This window comes from Camelina sativa, chromosome 16 (genome assembly GCF_030686135.1).
Source record: "Camelina sativa cultivar CO46 ecotype springtype chromosome 16, ASM3068613v1".
Taxonomy (NCBI): Eukaryota; Viridiplantae; Streptophyta; class Magnoliopsida; order Brassicales; family Brassicaceae; genus Camelina; species Camelina sativa.
Window position 1 is genome coordinate 7,532,134 of NC_141895.1, and position 21,100 is coordinate 7,553,233.

The 21,100-nt window shown below is 32.8% G+C and overlaps 2 protein-coding genes and 1 pseudogene across 3 annotated transcripts; 2 read left to right on the forward strand and 1 right to left on the reverse strand.

The window, feature by feature from the left end:
• The first annotated feature begins 7,617 nt into the window (after positions 1–7,617).
• On the forward strand, positions 7,618–10,384 carry LOC104750160 (transcription factor BPE-like). The gene is made up of 5 exons (XM_010471915.3): positions 7,618–9,083; positions 9,191–9,373; positions 9,477–9,611; positions 9,697–9,768; positions 9,959–10,384. Exons 1-5 carry the CDS (start codon positions 8,769–8,771, stop codon positions 10,088–10,090), a joined length of 837 nt encoding a protein of 278 aa, XP_010470217.1. The 5' UTR covers positions 7,618–8,768; the 3' UTR covers positions 10,091–10,384.
• A 1,141-nt stretch (positions 10,385–11,525) lies between these two features.
• LOC104753478 (uncharacterized) lies at positions 11,526–12,531 on the forward strand. The gene is made up of 2 exons (XM_010475727.1): positions 11,526–11,731; positions 11,826–12,531. The coding sequence occupies exons 1-2, from the start codon at positions 11,526–11,528 to the stop codon at positions 12,529–12,531; spliced, it is 912 nt and encodes a 303-aa protein (XP_010474029.1).
• A 4,345-nt stretch (positions 12,532–16,876) lies between these two features.
• LOC104750163 (putative disease resistance protein At1g59620) lies at positions 16,877–20,405 on the reverse strand (annotated as a pseudogene). The gene is made up of 4 exons (XR_015585303.1): positions 20,258–20,405; positions 19,192–20,068; positions 18,935–19,084; positions 16,877–18,769 (listed from the first exon to the last, which is right to left on the reverse strand). The product of XR_015585303.1 is annotated as a putative disease resistance protein At1g59620 (transcript).
• Positions 20,406–21,100: the final 695 nt, after the last annotated feature.

Consider the following 21,100-nt stretch of genomic DNA (forward strand, 5'->3'; position numbering starts at 1 on the left):
CTTTAAATTTGTAACACTTTCATAAAATTATTATTTTTATTTAAATTAAACATTATTTATTATAAAGAGCATCACATCATATAAAAATTATAAAATATATTATCTGTATTACTGTATTTTTCCCACAAATGATCAATTAATGCATTTCAAAATGAAAAATGAGCTTCTTTATCTTTTATTTTTCTAAATCGACCTAGAAACTCATGGAAACGAATGGCATCATCTTCTGTTCTTTGGACCGCTGGAAGTGGAACTTCTCTTCAACTTCAATCGGTGCATCAAGATCACGTTCATCATCGATTATCATATTATGCAAAATAATACAGGTAGTCATCATTTGGTTCGCTTGGACTATATTTTAGCGATATTAGTGGATCCCAAAGTAATTTACCGGATTATTAAGTTATTAGTTTTTGTTATATTAAAATAATTATTATGGAATGAATGAAAAATAAATATTATTATTTATATAAATTATCCTTTTCAAATGGTAGTCTCAGTATTATAGAATAAATATTTATATTCAAATTTATATTATTAGTTCTTAAAAATACTTATTTTATTAAATTTATATTATTAATTCTTAAAAATATTTATTTTATTTATTTTGGTCATAAATAAAAGAAGTTAAAGATTAAGAGAACTACTTTGCAAATAAAATAGTTCACCCGAACAAAAAAACCAGAAGAAAAAAACACAAACGAAAGAAAAAAAAAACTGTTTCTCTCCCGAGCGACTAAAGAGACAAAGTAACACCTTTTCGTTATCTCTGCTGTTTTCGGCCGGCGTCGGCTTCTCCGGCGTCGGCCATCGTCATCATTTTCTTTATTTTGTTGCTATTGCTTCTCTCAATTTCTGCATAGTTTTAGATTTTAAGTAGTTAATTCTGGCAAATCTATACTATCAAACCCACAAGATTTGCTTCGTGATGGTGGTGATTCCTCCAATTCTAAAACTACACTGATGATTATTTCTAATGATGATGATGGTGGTGACAACTTTCCTTGGCCGGCAGCCTTTCTTTTGCCAAAACAAGTTCAACGTTTTATTCAATTTATTTTTCTTTGGAAACAAGTCACGAGCGTGATGATAAGCAAAATGGCAGCCAAACTAGCCAGTGACAGCCAAACTAGCCAGTGATTGTGACGGTGATATCCTCTCTTTCCCTTGGTCGAAATTTTTTGCTTCTATGGAAAGGAAAATAATGGTCATCAACGAGAAAGGATGGGTTAAAGGTTTCCAGCATATCATATTGAGTTTCAAAAGACAAGATTCAGAATCATTTCAAGCAACAATTCTTTTTTTTTCTTTTAATAAAAGTAATGCGAAAAGCATTTTGGAGTTTAGTCTATAAGATGATAGCCAATTACTAGTATGTGATAGAGGGACATAACAGATTTTATTTTTTAGCCTGTAAGGCTTCCGACCAGATAACAGGGTTACTTCTACTCTTTCATCGAAATTGTATTTAATTTCTTTTATTTGTGCCCATGGTTGCGTATGTATGGTTCATATATCATGTAAAACTCTTTATGGTTTAATATATTTGATTTGCCGAAAAAAAAAATAGTTCACCTCTATTTATAGAGGAAAAAATAGAGTTCTTCTATAAATATAGAAAAAAATAGCAATCTCTATTAGACCATCTCCAATGGTTTTCCCTATTTTTTTCCTCTATAATAGAGATCTTTATAATAGAGGTGAGTTTTTCTCCAACTCACATCTATTCTCACCTCTAAAATAGTGTTCCTCTATTTATAGAGGAACCCTTTGTAGAAAAAAATAGAGTTCCTCTATAAGGGCATCTCCAACACACCTCTATATTTGCTTTTTAACTCTATTTTAGAGTAAAATCTACTCCAACCCATCTCTATTTCTACCTCTATAATAGAGATCTCTATTTTTTCCTCTATAATAGAGTTGAACTTTTTTATTTATAAAATGGTCCTTGAACTTTTAACACTTTTATATTTATGATCAAAATAAATAAAATATATATTTAAATAGTATAGTAATAATTTAAATATTCACGACCTGCCCACAATTTAGACCGAAGTATCTTGCGATTGGATCAATCACTTGGATCATTGGAAGCTAACAAAACCCATAAATAAAATATATATATTTAAATAGTTTAATAATAATTTAAATATTTTAATAATAATTTAATTTGTATATTAATAGGATAACTGATTATAAAGTTAAATTTGACTAATTTTAATATTTTGGTTTAAAAATTTTAAAGGTTTTCGTATAGAAAAATTTTAAAGGTTTTTGTATAGAAAAATATTTTTAAAATTTCAGACTATTATTTGCAAAAGAAAATTTATATAAAATCTTATTAAATATAAATAACTTAAAATTTGAGACTATTATTCGCTCAAGGTATTGCTCCTCCAGTTCATTATACTATTCTAGGAAAGGAATACAATATGGGTTATTACTTGGCTGTTGGTATACAGTATATCCAAAATGGTCCACCATAGTGCAAACTATATATGAGCCAAGAGGTCCAAAGAACAAATATTTTGCGACACAACAAGAAGCATGCAGGAAAGATGTAGAACGTGCATTCGGAGTACTTCAATCACGTTTTGCTATTTTGAAAGGACCAGTACATTTTTGGAAAAAGAATGTGCTACATGACATAATAACTACATGCATAATTTTACATAATATGATAATCGAGGATGAGCGTGATCTCAATGCACCGATTGAAGTTGAAAGAGAAGTTCCACCTCCAGGAGTCCAAATGGTGGAAGATGATGATATCCGATTCCAAGAATTTCTAGGCCGATTTAGAAAAATCAAAGATAAAGAAGCACTCACTTCGAAATGCATTAATTGAGCATTTGTGGAGAAAATACACTAATTCTCGATGGTTAAAAAAATCTACTATGTTTTATTATTTTATGTGATGAAATGTATTTCTTTTAATAATGTGATATTTAAATAATATTTATGAATGTTAAAAATTTAAATAATATCATAATTTTATGAAAGTTTCACAAATACTACAATAAATGGGTTAGTTTGAGACTTTTATAAGTAAAAGGTATTAATAGTAAAATAAAAAAGGAATCTCTACGGAATATTCTTTTTAGAGGAAAAAATAGATGTATCTATTGGAGCAAAAGTCACCTCTATTATAGAGTTCCTCTATTTTAGAGGTAAAAATAGGAAAAACCATTGGAGATAGTTTAAATAGAAGAAAAAATAGCAATCTCTATTTAAGAAGTGAAAATAGAGGTGGATTAGAGCAAAATTCACCTCTATTATAGAGGATCTCTATTATAGAGAAAAAATAGAGGACTATTGGAGATGCTCTTATAGAGATGAAAATAGAGATCTATTGGAGCAAAAATTACTCTATAATAGAGTTTACATGTAAAAATAGAGAACCATGTTCATAGAGATTGAAATACCTACCAATAAACCAATAAATTTATAGAAAAAATAAACAAACCCATACAACACAGGACTCCACTTACTTAGTATATCATAAAATAGAAAAGGAGAGTAGATAAAGTAGCAGCTATTTTGGTTAAATACGTTGATATTCAATTTTTCACTAATCACGGTATGAATCTGCACTTGCTTAGAAAACCTGGATTGTATTGAGTTTGTCCAATAATGATTGTAATAAACTCATGGATTTGGGTTGTTATGTAATGTTTGCTCACAAAAAGAAGACTTTAAAATAATGTTTTTGAAAGTATCTCAAATATCCCTATATAATAAAACGGAAGTACACAGCTTTTTTTTATAAACTATATAATTTTTATAAATTGATTACAAAATAGGTTATACATTAAATATAGGTTGGTTACAAAAAAATGTTATAGATTAGTTGATAAAAAAAAATTACAAAAGTATATTACAAAATTATTTTTATATGGGCCTTATGTGCCCAACACTAAAAAGTAAACGGTAATGAGAAATTTAATAAAGCCTCAAACTTGCGAACCATATGAAATACATATTCAAATTCAACCATATAATTATGAATAAATTCGTTTCAACAGTAAATTGACACAATAATATATTTTAATCAGTAGAATACTGTGGGACAAGTTATTTAAAACTAAAAAAATATTAAATTTTAAGTTGTATTTGTTTGAAAAATTTGTTTGCTTTGTTTAAAGATTAAGATTATATAATTTGTATTTTTACATAATATTAATTTAATCAACTTAATTAAATACATCTATTACTTTAATATTGATAGTGTTAATAAAATAATGAAATGATGTTTTACTTATGTAGCATCGAGTTAATGATATTTTATCTTTTTAAAAGTTAAAAATCTTTATAAAAAAAAGCAAACCAGATTAAACCAAAGAAAATTTATAAATTTGAATGTATGATAAATCAAGTTCATTGCTAATTCGTATTCAGAATCATTTTTTTTTTCTTTATAGTATGATTCAAATATATTTACTAAATATATTATATAATAATTCAAAATAATTTAAATATAAAATCAAATAAAAGTAAAAAGATGATCATATATTTATATTTGAATTAGGTTAGATTTATATAAGTTAGATAATATTTGAAATTATTATTTTTCCAAAAACCTTCCATATAGTTAAGAACGACATAAAGTATAGAACAGAAAATGTATTTCAAAAATGTTAATATAGATTGTTGATTGTATCATTAATTGATACTGTGGATTGAGATTGATGTTGATCAGTGGTAGCGCACCATCGTTTTCAAAGCTTAAAAAGGATTTTCATATTTTCTAATTTAGAACAAGGTATACCAACCGTCCTCTCATAATAAATGAAGGAGTGACAAATATATTTCGTTATAAAAAAATTTGATTTGTTATTTTTGGGCTTTTGTTCGTTTGATGGACAATGACTTGAACTAAGCATCAACATAAAGTCAGACTAAAGTCGTTGTTAAAGAAGATCCACAGTGCTTAATATTGACGATAGTAGCATTTATCTTATTACAAATTTTAAAATAACAAAAAAGATCCTCCAGTGCTTAATATTGATGTGTTAGGAGTAAATAATTTAGATCATTTGAGTTGATGCAAACTGAACAAAAATATTATATCCAAAAATAGAACCAAATAAAAATAGGATCTAGAACCAACCAGAATATCTTGAAATCAAGAATAATTTTTCTTTCTAAAATCCGAATTTTAACCGAACTTGAATTTATATCAGACTATTTATCATAGATTAGATTTTATATTAAATATCACCATTCATAAACCAAAAAACTGAGAAATCAGAAAACCTAAATCGATAGATATTGATCTATACATTCGAATAAAATACCTAGTTTTGATTTTTTTTAACAAAAATACAAAAAGCAAGAGATTATTATGAACGAACGATGTAAAGTGCTACTGCTATTATATTAAAATGATGTTAGTGATAATGTATTTGTAACTTAAAACGAATTGGTAATCACTAATGATCAGTACAGATCCACGTTCATTATGCATTATTCTAAATCTTTTTCCCCATTTGGTATTTTTGTTTATATATTCTTAATAGATCTACACATGTATTATTCTAAATCTTTCATTATGTCTTTTTGACATATTTTATGATATGAACGAAAAAAAGAAGACATATTTTAACATATAGTAAGAAAAAAAATTAAACAATGAAATATGTCTCTAATCCAATATACAACAATTATAAAGTGGGTAATCACTTAAATTCAGAGTTTATAGGGTCAAAAGTTTTAATGAACTGTTGCAACAAAAAAAGAAGTAGTGGCGTATAGAAATTTAGAGTTTAGAAGAAATAAAGCAAATGAAAATTAATAAATAAAATAAATATAATTATGATGGTGTATTATCTATCTGAATGATATAAATATTCACCTTGGTGAGAATCTATTTTTGATTATTTATTTTTTCTATTTGTTAGTTCATATCAGTTTGAATAGTTTTTAGGCTTTTAGCCAAATGAGACACGCCTCATTGCTTTTTGATAGTTTCTAAAAGATATTGCTAAAATGAAGAAAAAAAAAATTACGGAAGATTAAAATACATATAAAACAATTTCCAACGTGCGCCAATTGAATGGATTGAAAACATCACCTTTTAGAGAAATGAAGCACGTGAAGTATTGTTATTGTACATCACGTGATGTAGACAGTTAGTTCATTCTCGCATAAAATACGTATTTTCCACGTGCATTATATCTTTGCATGTGAAAAGAAAAACTGAAAATGGACTACATTGGTGTCAAATGTCAATAGTGAATTTGTACCGTATTGGGTTGCTGGCGGGCCAAATTTGCCAAATGGTGTGCTATTTGACTATGATCATGAGACATAATTAAGCGAAAGACAACAGCTTAAACCGGGTCACCCATATTCAAATCTCATCCAACATGATTCCTGCATTTGCATCCCTTGCTTGGTTTTGGATAAGTTCATTATAGTCAGCGCAGTTACTGAGTTACCTTCCATGAATAATAATACGATTGTCTCAACACTAGCCAGGTTGATTGCATTGCACGACAAGAGAACGTCTTCTTCTTCTAAATCGATGCTTTGCTTGCTTATTTGAGTTTTAAACTTTTTTATGCTTCAGTTAAATTGATTCCTCTCATGTTGTGTGAATAATTGAATTAGGTACAGCATGCAATTATAATTACATTTAGCCATTTCAAATCTTGAAGGTTTTCGATTGGCTTCACTTGTAGTATGCATAGGTTTATGATGATCATCACTGATCGACGACATCACCAACCCTTCGTGTTGCATTAGTCCAATTAGTAATGTCTTCCCAAAAATTCTTTGAACCATCGTAAGGATGCCACTTTAAACGATTAACGATTACATCATTTAACGATTCTTCATCTACTCCACATAAACTTTAAAAATATGAATTCTAATCTCCAGCACCAGTAAGTCACAGATGTTAAGTAGTAGTATTTCATATCCCCTTAATTAATCATCATTTGAATATTAAACCTTTTTTGTTTTTGTAAAGGGCTTTCATTATTTCGATGTTCAATATCAATTACAAATTTTTTAGATTGGTGCCATACCGCTCTTGCGTGAGTTACACACAAACATATTTGAAGATACATGTATGTTTCTTTGGTTTGGAGTGTACTTAATTCATCAAATATAGATGTACTTAGAAAATAAAATTATGTTTACTAAAATGGAAACTAATTACGTTCACAATGATTCAACAAACAAAACAAGAATTAGATACTATATATTCGTAACAATAATACTAAACAAAACTCGTAACAATACTAAACAAAACTGAGGTTACGTTGTACGTGTAAAGATAAAAAAAAATGTTATTCCGTCTGAAAAGAGTAGATGAGTTAGGCGGAACATTGGTACGGCGATGATTGCGTGATGCTCACTTACTCACGTAGTTGTCGGGAATCATCAGCAACACGTGTCGAAGTTTGATAGGACAGAGAGATGGGCGGTACTGAGTTACGGAAGAGAAGAAGGAAGGAGAAACATTGAACTTTATAGGTGAAAGGGAAGCCTAACGAATATTTATCATAAGAAATGGTCACAAGCAAGAGTTTGGCACAAACTACTATTCCTTTTTCTTTTCTTCTTTCCTCAACCATAAAAGCTGAACACTAAACATTTTTTATATGTTGTATTCTCGACCAAGCAACATTTATAATAATACTACAAAAATATCCACCAATTAATGTATTGATCGTTAGATAACAAATTACTTTATTTTTCTTACAAAACTATACGAAAATATTAACGTAACACACTAACACTTATTATAAGTATTAATATGTATAAGTAAAATTATATATTTAATTTCTGATTCGAATGCTATTGTTGTTCTTTAGATATTTTATATGGTCTTTTTTCGAAGTCATCAGGCTTTATATATTAAAACAAAATTTATTTTGTCACTATTGGAACAATCTTTTAGCACCTCGTCATTGTTATTTTAATTTTTGGCCAACGTTTAAAAAAAAAGATATTTGTGTTAGAAGCTATAATTTGTTTTAAGCCATTTTAGGGTTTAGCTCAACAATACTTAAATAAATAATATTAGTCATGTTCTTTTTGCGACAATAATGAATAAGAATCATGTATGAGTTTAGTTATGGAGTTTTGGCCTAAATCAAAACTTTTGTAAATAATAAAAAGTCTATTGGATTTGAAATATCCAACCTATGTATAATATATCCATCATCCTTACTTACATCATGAAAATCCACAACCCCATAATTGCCCATTCACTAATCACTAAAAATAATTAACGCATTAATACAAAACAAAAAAGAAAAACAAAACACACATATTATCAGAAACCTACGTGGGTCCCCACTTCCTCAAGTCCTTTTCCATTTTCATAAAGTATGTTTCTTGCTCTCCGTATCACTCATAGCCTTACGTGTTTCACTAATCCACCGTCCATTTAGATCTACCAAGATCCAACAGTGCAGCGTAGGTACACCCGCGTTCGTAGATGATAAAAAGTCAACGATGGTCAGAGTAAGGAAACCTCGCCATGAAGTGAAGTTAATAAACACCGTAGCTCCCGAGGCACACAAAAATAGTATTCAAAAAAGGGAACTATTATTTTTTTAAAAATGTTGGAGAAAAAATTATTAATTTATTAACAACAACAACAACAACACAGTAACGCAATCACAGAGACTCCACAGTCCAAGGAGAGTTTGAATCAATCATCATCTCTCTCTCTCTCTCTCTTCTCTATCTAACTCTGGTTTGAATCGGCGGAGACTGAGTTAACTCGGTGGAAGCTGTTGTTGTTTACGCGTATGTGTTTTTGTTTTGATTCATATAGTTTGATGGATCCGAGTGGGATGATGAACGAAGGAGGACCGTTTAATCTTGCGGAGATCTGGCAGTTTCCGTTGAACGGTGTTTCAACCGCCGGGGATTCTTCGAGAAGAAGCTTCGCCGCCGGGACGAATCAGTTCGGTGAGTCGGATCTAACCGCCGCTGCTAACGGTGATCCGGCGCGTATGAGTCACGCGTTGTCACAGGCTGTGATTGAAGGTATCTCCGGCGCGTGGAAGCGGAGGGAAGATGAGTCTAAGTCGGCGAAGATCGTCGTCTCCGCTAATGGCGCCGTACGGATTTTTTCTCTCTCTCTCTCTTTTATTTCCCGGTTTGATTCGATTTTTTCCGGTTTAATTTAAAATTGTTAGATTGATTGGTATGGTTATTTTGATTTTAGAGTGAAGGTGAGAACAAAAGACAGAAGAAGATAGATGAAGTGAGTGAAGGGAAAGGTGAAGCAGGATCGCCTGGAGGAACAGAGACGGAACAAAAGAAGCAACAGATTGAACCAAGTAAAGATTATATTCATGTTCGAGCTAGAAGAGGTCAAGCTACTGATAGTCACAGTTTAGCTGAAAGAGTAATGATTTTTATTTTATATAAAAGCTTTCTTTTATTTAGTTGAATGATGAGTAAAAGAGTGAAAAAAAAAGACAATTTTGGGTTTGTGTGTTTTGTATTAGGCGAGAAGAGAGAAAATAAGCGAGCGGATGAAGATCTTGCAGGATCTTGTACCCGGATGTAACAAGGTTATTGGGAAAGCACTTGTTCTAGATGAGATTATCAACTATATACAATCGTTGCAGCGTCAAGTTGAGGTTGTGAAACCTCTCTCTGTCTTTCTTCTCTTGTGTATTGTTTTGTTACATGTGTGTTCTCATGAGAATGATTTGTTGTTTTCAGTTCTTATCGATGAAGCTCGAAGCAGTCAACTCAAGAATGAACCCTGGCATCGAGGCTTTCCCACCCAAAGAGGTGATGATTCTTTCTTGACACTTAACTAGGACTCTATGTGGTTTGTTCATTTAACTATTTTAAGCATGAAATGAACCAATTGGCCTCTGTTTTTGCTCCTGCTGCCAAAATGACATAACTCGAAAGACTGTTCTGTTTCTTGATATAGTTGTGACTAATCTCTGTTATTTTTTGTTGGTAAAAAAAACAGTTTGGTCAGCAGGCGTTTGAGAATCCGGAGATGCAGTTCGGATCGCAGTCTACGAGGGAATACAGTAGAGGAGCATCACCAGAGTGGTTGCATATGCAGATAGGATCAGGTGGTTTCGAGAGAACATCCTGATAAAAGAAACATCAACACTTGATCATCATCTTACTACAAATAAGAGAAAATCCCGAGAAGAAAAAAAAAGCATACATACATATACATATGAATCTCATTTCTCATTATAGGTTTTAAATATATGGATGTGAATATATACACAATCACATTGTTCTAAAAAGAAAGCAAACAAAATAGAAAAGAAGATATAGTTAGCTTCGACATCATGAACAAAAAAAAAAAAAAAAAGCTGGGGAAGGCGCTTGTAATAGAAAGAACGTTCTTTGCTATAAAATTGTATCTCATTCTTACGTATTTGCTCAGGAAATAAACTTAACTCAATAGTTTGGAATGTATCTCCAAGGAAGCTCAGATTTTTTAAACGAGTAAACTCCAAGGGGGTGTACTCAACTTGATATTTTGAGTGATTTGGGTGAAATTTACAAATTCTATGTTATTCAATCATGGATTTTAAAAAGTCTATTAAAATTCACTGTTATTAAACTGATGATTTAAAAATCTACTTTAAAATCTATTAAAATCCACTGCTATTGAACTGATGATTTAAAAATCTACTTTAAAATCCACTGTTATTCAAAACAGTTTTGTGGATTAGGATATTAATAATTTTTAGGATTTTGGAGGATTCTAGAGGATTTGTTTAGTTAAAAATACAGAAATCCAAATCTCATGGTTTTAGGTGGGATTTGAAAGAATTTTACAGAAAATCATATGAACTTCCCTAAAATCTATCAAAATTCTAAATTTCCTAAATCCCATCAAATTCTCCAAAATCGTAGTTTGAATACACCCCTATAAATGTTTTGTAATATCCATTTGACTACTCATAATGGCATTACGATAATGCTATAGATATACCATTGTGTCTAACCATAAGAATAAGTTGGAAGATAAGAAGAGTTAAGGATAATACCAATATCTCATCCTGCATAAACCAGAGAACAAAATCCAGCATCCAACCAACTTATAAGACAAAACTCCATTACAAATCGAAAAAAATACTTAGGACTATAATGAGTATAGATTACTCACTTGTGCAGGATAGAATGATAGGTGTAGGTTAAGCTATTATCAGGCTCATGCTAGCTTAACCTTATGTTGTATATAAACAGAGAACACTGTACAATTTACAATTAATAAGAATCAGAATTAATTCTTCATCTTGTTCACTCAGCTTAATTCAGAGTTTGTTAGAATCTGATATGGTATTAGAGCTCTCCGATCATGAGTGCCTCTTGTATTGATCTTGTTCTCATCCAGTTTCTTTTGGATTTCACTAATTTCTGCTTTGTTATCTTCTTCGCAACGATTCATCTTGTGTTTGCGTCTCTCTTGATCTGATTTTTTCGATTTCTTTGACCTAATCGAGCTTGGTTCTTGTTATTTCCCTTATTCGACTTGATTTCTTTGTTAATTCTTTGATTCTATACAAGATATGGCGTCTCACTCGTCTTCCGCGATTCCGAATGCTACAACGGCGACTCCGGTGACGAATTCGTCTTCGTGTAACGATCTTTATGAGAATCCGTTGTATCTACACAGTACCGATCATGCTGGGCTCCAGATAGTCATTGATCGCCTCAATACTAGAGCAGAGTTTCATTTCTTGGCAACGATCTGTTCGCATGGCATTGAATGTGCGTAACAAACTTGGATTCATTGACGGTACTATTACTCAACCTTCTCCTGATCATCCTTCGTATGGTTCTTGATCACGCTGCAATGATATGGTTAGTACTTGGTTAATGGGATCGGTTTCTAAGAAGATAGGTGGCATTTTATTGTATATGCCTACTGCTGCTGCGATTTGGAAGAGTATTATCTCTCGTTTTAAGCAGGATGATGCACCGCGTGTTTTTGAGATAGAACAACGTCTAGGATCACTACAACCGGGCTCAATGGATGTTAATGGCTATTATACTGAGTTGGTCACTTTGTGGGAGGAGTATACCAATTATATTGAGATTATTGTTTGTACTTGTGGGCGTTGTGAGTGTAATGCAGCGGTTTTGTGGGAAAGGTTGCAACAAAGGAGTAAGGTTACCAAGTTTTTGATGGGCCTTAATGATGGTTTTGATCAAACTAGGCGACATATACTGATGCTTAAGCCTATTCCAAGTATTGATGAAGTATTCAACATGGTTCAACAAGACGAACGACAGCTGAATGTCAATCCGATTGTCAAGGCTGAGAATGTAGTGTTTCAGACGACTGGATCTTATGATGGAGCAATGTATGAGTCTAGTGAATTTGCTGGTGCTTACAGTTCTTATCAACCAAGAGGTAACAGACCATTGTGTACTCACTGTGGTCAGATGGGACACACGATACACAAGTGTTATCGTCTCCATGGCTATCCTCCTGGATATAAGCACTATAATAGTAACAATGGTAGCAGTAATGTTGGTAATAACTCTGGTTATCGGCCTACTAACATGTGACGGCTGATTTATTCATTATTTACGGCTGATTTATTCGAATGTATCGGCTGAGTAATCTATATGTTATGGCTGATTTATTAATTTGTTTGGTGTCAACAAATGGGTTATTGGAAGGCATATTGAACGCTGCTGAATGCAAGGCAGATCAATCAGGGGACTCCTGAGGATAGTTTTAGCGAGTTGTCTTCTTACATATACAAGTTAAGAAGGGAAAATCCGGGTACAGTCACGCGTCTTCAAATAGATGATGAAGACATATTAATCAAATATGTTTTTATTGCTTTCGGTGCGAGTATTGTTGGGTTTGCGTTCATGCGCAAAGTTGTTATTGTCGACGGAACGTTTCTCCATGGTAGTTACAAAGGGACGCTTCTAACAGCCCTAGCTTAGGATGGTAACTTTCAAATTTTCCCATTAGCTTTCGCTGTTGTTGACACTGAAAATGATGAGTCTTGGCGTTGGTTTTTTACACAACTCAAAGTTGCCATTCCTGACGAAGAGGATCTTGCGATAATCTCCGACAGACATAAGTCAATAGGGAAAGCGATTGGTCAGGTGTATCCGTTGTTGTTGTCGATAATGAAAGGGGTTCACGAATTCTAGAATGTAATGATCAAAACAGTTTTGATGATTGCATTGGAATGGTATATGAGGATTACAGACTGGATAACAAGGTATTTGATGTTGTGTTGAGTTACAAGATCTCGAAGAGGTTATTGCAGGATTTACCAGCTGATACACCACCAGTTATTATTGATAATTCTCGTCAGTTGCCATTCCTAAAGATACAAAAAAAGAATCAAATGATAGGAAAATGTAGCAAACAAGATGATAAATACTAAATTTTGAAACCATCGATGAAACAAATCTCTCATTTAGGTAACACAAAATTGTTAAATACTTCTAATCCAAAAACAAAAAAAAAAAAATCTCTCATTTATAGAAATCAAAGAGAAACTGATGAACACAACAGTTAAGATAAAGCTAAAGCATTCGCAAGTTGGCAGTTTTTATTCTGTAAACACCACAAAGTACAATGCATCGTTCACCATATGAGTTCTTATTATATATTACTGATGAAAAAATAAACAGAAAAAACAGCATCCCAAATAAAAAAAGCCCAGAAATTAATTAAACCTGAAAAACAGAAGGTGGAGGAATTCTCAACTTGGTTTCCTTTAAATTGTGCTTGGAACCGAAGATCTGAATCATCATAAATACAATAGAGAAATTAAAGAGTGGATAAAAACATATATGATGAATGAAACAGTGTGAGGGGGGGAGGGAGGGAGAGAATTGAAAACATACCGCCGCTTGAGTTTGGAGATGAAAGAGCGACGTGGAAGAAGGAGAAGGATCACGGGAGAGAGACAAGTGTTTGGCAATGGCTGCCATGAAAGAAGTCAAAGAGAATCCGATAAGCAATATCTCAAAATTGAACAAATTGACACACTTTTGACAAAAAAAAAAGAACAAATCGACACACACAATGATAATTATATACTTTTATCTTCGCACAGATATGCATAGACACAAAAACCATTCAGAGACTAGAAATGCTTCTACTTATCGTAAAACCTTCTTCGCCGGCGGAAGAAACAAAGTTGACCAGGGAAAAATGATTGTCGGGTTTTTTTGTTGTGTTTTGATATAGCATTTTTTGTTTTTATTTTATCAATTTCTTAATTAAATTTTAATTGGGCTTTTGGTAATTTAAACACAATATTGTGTCATTTTAGTTTTCCCCTAAGAGAGGGTGTCAATCGAGCAATTTTTTTCCAAAATTGTGTCATTCTGGTCTATTTTCACTAATAAAAATGCAAAATACAAAATATCACATGAAAACTAAAAAAACAAAAAAACAATAAAATCAACAATAATCACCTCACGTAAGTCGCTTTTCTCCCAACAGATCTGTAAAAATAAATAGTTTTAGGCTCTGATTGGTTACACTTATTAAGGTTGTTTGCAAACGAACCACTCCAATGTTTCCCAATCAAGAAAGCGTTTGGAGAAAGCGGTTGGAGATCTTGGTTGGAGAAAGAGTTTGGAAAAGGTGGTTAAAGCTTAATTTTGATGGTTGCAAACGCCAACTCCAATCACTTGGAGAAACCAATGTTTGGTTTTGTATAAAAGTTTAAACAGCTTTTATTATGTCATATTACTCATTATTTTTTTGACATTAAATTTTTTTGTCTAACAAAACAAAAAGAGAAAATAATAGTGACTAATGATTGTGATTTCAATAATATCATGTATTTTTAAATGGACGATCATGCATGTGATATTTGAATACTTTGTTATGAAATAAACATTTAGAATTTTGTTAATCTCATATAATAAAGATTTAAAATCATTTAGCATGCTAAGTAGTTTGTAATATGATGTTTCATTTAACTATATTCATATTATGAATTAGATAAAAATTTATTACTCTATATTTTTCATTTCTAACTAAATTATTTTTTAATATTATTTATTATAATTTATATTATTCAACCGCTATAATGTTACCAATCAAGCTAAATACTCAACCACTATCTTTAGCCCTACCATATTTTTTATCCGCTATCTTTAACCGCCTTCTCTACAACCGCTGTAATTTTTTTAACCGCCTCATTTAAACGTGGTCACCAATCAGACCCTTAGTGTTTTAACTCCGCCACTGACCCAATAGAAGAGTTGTTTCCAAGTCAACACTTACCGAAAAACCTATGGCCAAAAAGTATTAAAAGGCCATAAATTCCTATAATGAGTGGCCATAAATTCTTACAAGCAAAATTATTGAAGCCACTTTATAACTTGTAGCCACTTGAAGGTATTACATTGGTTCAATACTTCAATGACTCTATGTAAAGCAATAAATTTAGCTAGTCTACAGTACTGTTTTAAATTTTAAGTCTATAGCAATTATAAATTGAAAATTATTAGGAACAAATTAAAGATGGTTTGCCAATTCTCAAAGAGAAAAAGATGAAACACAAGTTGGTGTTTAGCTTAATTCAATGACTATCAAAGTAAATATCAGACTTGAACGACCAATATGAGAAGACATTTGCTTCACTCTCTTAATTAAAAAAAATATATTTTATTTTGAACTCTCATCTCAATAGCTTGCTCATAAACTCTCTTGTATTATTGATTTATTTCAGATTTTTTATTTAGGAGCTCGCAGGGTTATTAAACTCCAAGTTACTTACAGGATTAAAGATTGTAGCATTCAAGCCAAGTAGGTTGGCACCATACAAATAAAAGAGAATTATACTAACTGCAGAAGGACATGCCTCAGCTCTATGAAACAGCAAAGTACTACATAGATATGAGTTTTCAATACCAAGTTCACTGACCAAAACAGTGCAGGAGATCAAGTTTCAGTTACGTCAGACAATATACCTAGAATATAAAGCCATATTCACGATAAGGTTTTTACAAGAAACCCCATAAATCAAATTGCCCAAATTGTAACTGAACAATTCATATCTCTGAACGACTGATTTTGTGCTACTTGGTGATATGTATAGATCTAGGGATATAATATTTTACCTGTCCATAATTGCTGAGACCCTCACTCTTAGTAGAACTTAACAGAAGGGATTTGGTTAACTTTGTAATAGTCTTCTCCTCCTTCCAACAATCTCTACTTCCATTTTATGTCCATTTCTATATGCTTTAAAGAATATATGAACTGCATCCCATCAGGGATCTTCTTTAACTTTGGAGATTCCCAAATTTTCAGAGCATGAAGAAGGGGCATGTAGCCTTCTTCTACAATCCACTCTTCCCATTCCTTTAGCTCAAATAATTCAAGCCTACGCAACCGAGGAAACCCTCCACCCGAGCAAAATTCAAGTGGAAAACATTTTCAAAACTCAAAAAAAAACAAGAACATTCCTTTTGAAAATGTTGTCCAAATTAACGAAAAATGTTTTCCACCGGAGCAACATTTTCAAAACTCAAAAAAACGGAAGAACCGAACGAACGAAACCAAAAATTATATCGGTTAATTTGGACAACATTTTCAAAACTCAAAATAACCAAAGAAGAATCAAACTAACTGAACTCCCAGGCTACTATATCAATATCAGATGGTCTCAGCCACAATTCTCCATCTTTAACCATGAATAGTAGAGTGTATAAATTATCTATGAGCAGTCAAGCCAAGTCGCTTGGTAACACATGAATAAAGAGTTATACGAATGCAAGAATGACATGTCTCAGCCCTCTCTAAATCAGCAAAGTAATAGATAGATATGAGTTTGTCATAACAGACAGAGTTCGTGAAAATCCTATCTATCAACATCCTCACTAAGCAAAACAGTACAGGATATCAAGTCTCAGTTAGACATTTCGTTGAACAATATCATTCCAGCTCTTCATTTATATAATACCCAATATAATCTAGAAGATAAAGCCATATTGGCGATCAAGTTTCTACAAGATTACCCATGAATCAAATTACCAAAAAAAAAAAATTAACTAAACAACAATTCCTTACTCTGAATTACTGATTTTTTTGTACTTGATATGTTGATCTAGGGTAATAATATTTTACCTGGTACATATCGTTCTAAGGCCTCATATCCAGTCAACATAAGGAATGTGTTGGACTATGTAATAATCATCTCCTCCTTCCGACAATCTCTCCTCCCATTTAATATCCATAGTCAGATTCTTTAGAGAATAGATGAAACGCAGTCCATCAGGAACCTCCTTTGATTTTCTACAGCCAGTAATTTGCAAAGTATGAAGAATGGGCATGGAGCCTTCTTTTACTATCCACTTGTCCCACTTATCTAGTCCATCTATTATAAGCTTCTGCAACTGAGGAAACCCACCGCCCGAGCAAACCATCCTCCTCCCACTGAAAGATTGAGACAATAAAAAAACCTCTTTCAACTGAAGCAATTTCTCTAGAATCGGCATCGGATCCTTGGACAAAAAACAGTTTCTTAGACTTATGATTGTAAGGTGACAAGGAAAATGTTGCTCATCAGGTACCTTGGCATATATATAGTCAACCGCAGTTGTTTGAGATTTACACAACTCAAAACAAATCTTTCTCTATTATTCGTGTGAACACGTTGCCATATAGTAAGAACTTCCAAGTGTCTCAATTCACTAAGAGATGAAGAAAAGGTTTCCATTGCACACCCCTTACTGTTGAATAAGACTGAGAGAGTCGTGAGCCTTGTCGTTCGGTGAAGATCCCTCACACTGCTATTCTTTATTGAGAAATTGTCTAATGTTTCCAGGTTGACTAGATTACCCATTTCTATCTTTACCTCATCTTTTATCTGTGACGGTAAACAGAGGTATGTCAATTCTCGCATCTCTTTCATGAAATTGGGCATGTAGATGGAATAACTCCATTGTACATCTAGGTTTAGATAGAGCAGCTGCTTCAAGTTCCGCATAGAAGAAGGAAGATGAGATACTTGTGCCCGATATAAACTCAAATATCTCAAGTGGATTAGCAGTCCGATGCTAGAGGGTAACTCCCCTTCCTCAAACTTAGCTCCTTGGAGATCTAAAACCCTCATCAACTGTAGCCTCGTAAAACATAATCTTGATTCCATCCAACCAAGCTCCTCGATAATCAAGAGAGATCTAATATTTAGATTCTTCAGACTCCTCTCTATAACACGCTGTTGTAGGACAACTCTGCGAGATAGAATAAGAGATTTAGAGTTTACAGTTGATTTGATGTGAACAAATTGTAGGAAGTTCTCTTCTTCAGCTTTAAGAAGACAAACTTCTCTCATCATATCATGCATGTGACATGTTTCAAATCTCGTAGTTCTAACGTCTCTTTCAGCAATAACCATGTTTCTCTTTACCAATTCTTCTATGTATCTATCTCCGACCTCTCGAACGGTCGCTCCATCGTAATGCCTTGGCCTTGGAATTTCTTCTGCGGCCCAGTAATAAGACAATTTCTCCACATCTACTGTAAAATCTTCAGGAAATTGAGCAAAGTAGAGGAAGCACTGCTTCAAATAAATAGGCAACTCTTCGAAGCTCAGATACAAAATATGATAAACCGAACTCATATTTTTGTCCTTGAAGCTAGTCCCTCCAACAATGTGAGATACAATATTCTCATAGATCCTTTTCCACTCATCCAATGTGTAATGCACAACTAACAACCCGCCTAACACCTTAAGAGCCAAAGGTAACCCTCCACAATGTTTGATCATCTGCTTACCCAACTCTTCCATTTTTTCATCAACCTTATATTCTGCAATATATCATCACGATGTGAAAAAAAAAAAAAATGAATATCCATAAGAATTAGACGAGTTTGCACATATATATTTAAGGAATAACGAATTGTGATCAACCTAAGTAAAAATTTCTTGATTATGATCACAAAAAAAATAATTAAATTGTCTTGAAAGCTTACCAGTAAGGTTTTTAAGCTTTTGAAAAACTATCCTTCGGAAAATTGTCCAACTCTCTTCAAGACTTAGACAATCTGGTCTAAAGGTGAAAGAATTTGGATTTGCTCGTAATGCGACATCCTCATTGCGAGAAGTAAGTAATACTTTCCAGCCTATACAAAATATATCTCTTTTTATTTTAACTCTCTAACAAAAGGGAACATAATGCTTTATAACCAATATCTTTGCATGTATTATGAATACTGAAAAGAGATGTTACCTATTCCCGGTGGAAAGATTGGTTCTATCATGTCCCAGTCTTCTTCTCTCCATATATCATCAAGGACAATCAAAGTCTTTCTTGTTCTCAATAATTGAAAGAGTTTTTCTTGAAGTTCTTCTTCCGTCATTTCTGACTTTATATATATTTTGGCCCAACTTTTCGCAAGATCGTCTGCCAGACATACTTTCTTGTAAACTGTTGTGAAACACATACCCACGCGACCCTTGCAAAATGACTGTTTACTGTCTCATGATTAAAAACTTGTCTTGCAAGGGTTGTTTTACCAATACCTCCCATCCCAGTTATAGAAACCACTTGACTGCTATGTTCCTCCACCAAATGGCCAACCAATATCTTAACATTTCCCTCCAACCCAACAAGAACACTTTCATTGTTATTAGAAAATGTTTGTCGCATTTGCCTTTGTCGTTCTTGTAAAGACTTCATATGCCCATCATTGACAATGACCTGTTGTACGCCAAGACTCTGCATATCGCTGGTCACCTTAGATATCCTCTTACTTAGGACTTCCATATCGATAGAAATTTTCCTGCGATCAGGAATAACGCAAGCAAGTTGTCTGATACGTTTCTTGATGCCACCTGTTCTTCCTAGTTCTTCTTTTCGAAGAAAGGTTTCAATTATATCTTCTGCATCATAAACAATTTCTTTGACCTCTTACACAGTGTTATTCACCATTGCACTTGTATGTTTCCTGGCATCTGCATCTTCTAGAAAGCACCTTAACTTGTTCAAATCACTTCTTAATTCATTAAATTGCTCTTTAACTCCCTGAAACCGATCAGATTCTCGCACAAGGAGGTCCCAAAGCTTTTCGACTCCAACCGACAAAAGTGTCTCAGCCATAAGTCTTCTGTTAATTCATGAACCTAGTAGTCAGTTATCACTAGAGAAGGTCTACGAGTTCAAAAATATGTCAAATGTGGAGAGACATGCAAAATATTGAGATTAAAAAAAAATGAAAAGTAGAAAAGTACGAAGCACTTTGTTCCACATAAACCAATTGAAAAAAGAAAAATCAAATTTATCAACATAATCTCACCTCGCTGGAAATCGCTTTAAGATCCCTTCAAATGATCTGTATAGAGAATGAAGTTTGCGATGTGTGTGTTTTTTCTTTCTTTTTTTTCAGTTTTAGTCAGAAGATGTTTTAGTCGTCAGAAGAACTCTGCTTAAGATCCACCATAAAAGTTGACTCCAAGTCAATTCCTACAAACAAATCTGTGGCCAAAAAGGCAACACTATCCAGCACCCCAGCAACTTCCTACTTGCCACGTGTCATTTTACATTTCAGCTAAATTCCTCTAGCTGGGTCTTACAATGTATTTAGTTTAGTCATCATCTTCTTTAGAAGTTTTTAAACAGAAGCTTCGTCATCTTCTTTAGAACTAAGTAAAAACAAATTCCCTGAGAAGAGAAACCACACAGAAGACTTAAAGCTATGGACTGAAGAGATAACTTCAACAAGACTCCACAACAGATTCTACTGTTCAGAGAAGTTGGTGTTTAGCAGAATTCCATGACAATCAAAATATATCGAAGAAGGCATTCGCTTGATTCTCTGAAAAAACAAAATCATTTTGAATTCTCAACTCTTAAGATAAGAGGTCTTAACCAAATCATGTTTAATAATTCTAAATATCTGTTACTTATGTTAACAATATTGGCTACCACGATTTGAGAAACAGAAATGCTATAGTGTTTAAAGCTGGTCTTGGAAGCTAAGGAGGGAGGGACCTCCTCCACTGATAGATAAACTTGCCGGTCTACGTTGTATCTCAATAACTTTCTAATAAACTCCACACACACAAATATTAAATTCCAATGATACATGCATGCAATAGTCCCACGGGTCATACATTCCAAATTCCAAGTATATATACAT

What these genes read in the sequence shown, in the direction of transcription:
- LOC104750160 (XM_010471915.3), top strand. Translation starts at nt 8,769, where the DNA reads ATGTGTTTTTGTTTTGATTCATATAGTTTGATGGATCCGAGTGGGATG. An exon ending in GTCACAGTTTAGCTGAAAGA is followed by an intron (nt 9,374 to 9,476) that starts GTAATGATTTTT and finishes GTTTTGTATTAG; the next exon opens with GCGAGAAGAGAGAAAATAAG. An exon ending in AGGCTTTCCCACCCAAAGAG is followed by an intron (nt 9,769 to 9,958) that starts GTGATGATTCTT and finishes TAAAAAAAACAG; the next exon opens with TTTGGTCAGCAGGCGTTTGA.
- LOC104753478 (XM_010475727.1), top strand. Translation starts at nt 11,526, where the DNA reads ATGGCGTCTCACTCGTCTTCCGCGATTCCGAATGCTACAACGGCGACT. An exon ending in TCGCATGGCATTGAATGTGC is followed by an intron (nt 11,732 to 11,825) that starts GTAACAAACTTG and finishes TGATATGGTTAG; the next exon opens with TACTTGGTTAATGGGATCGG.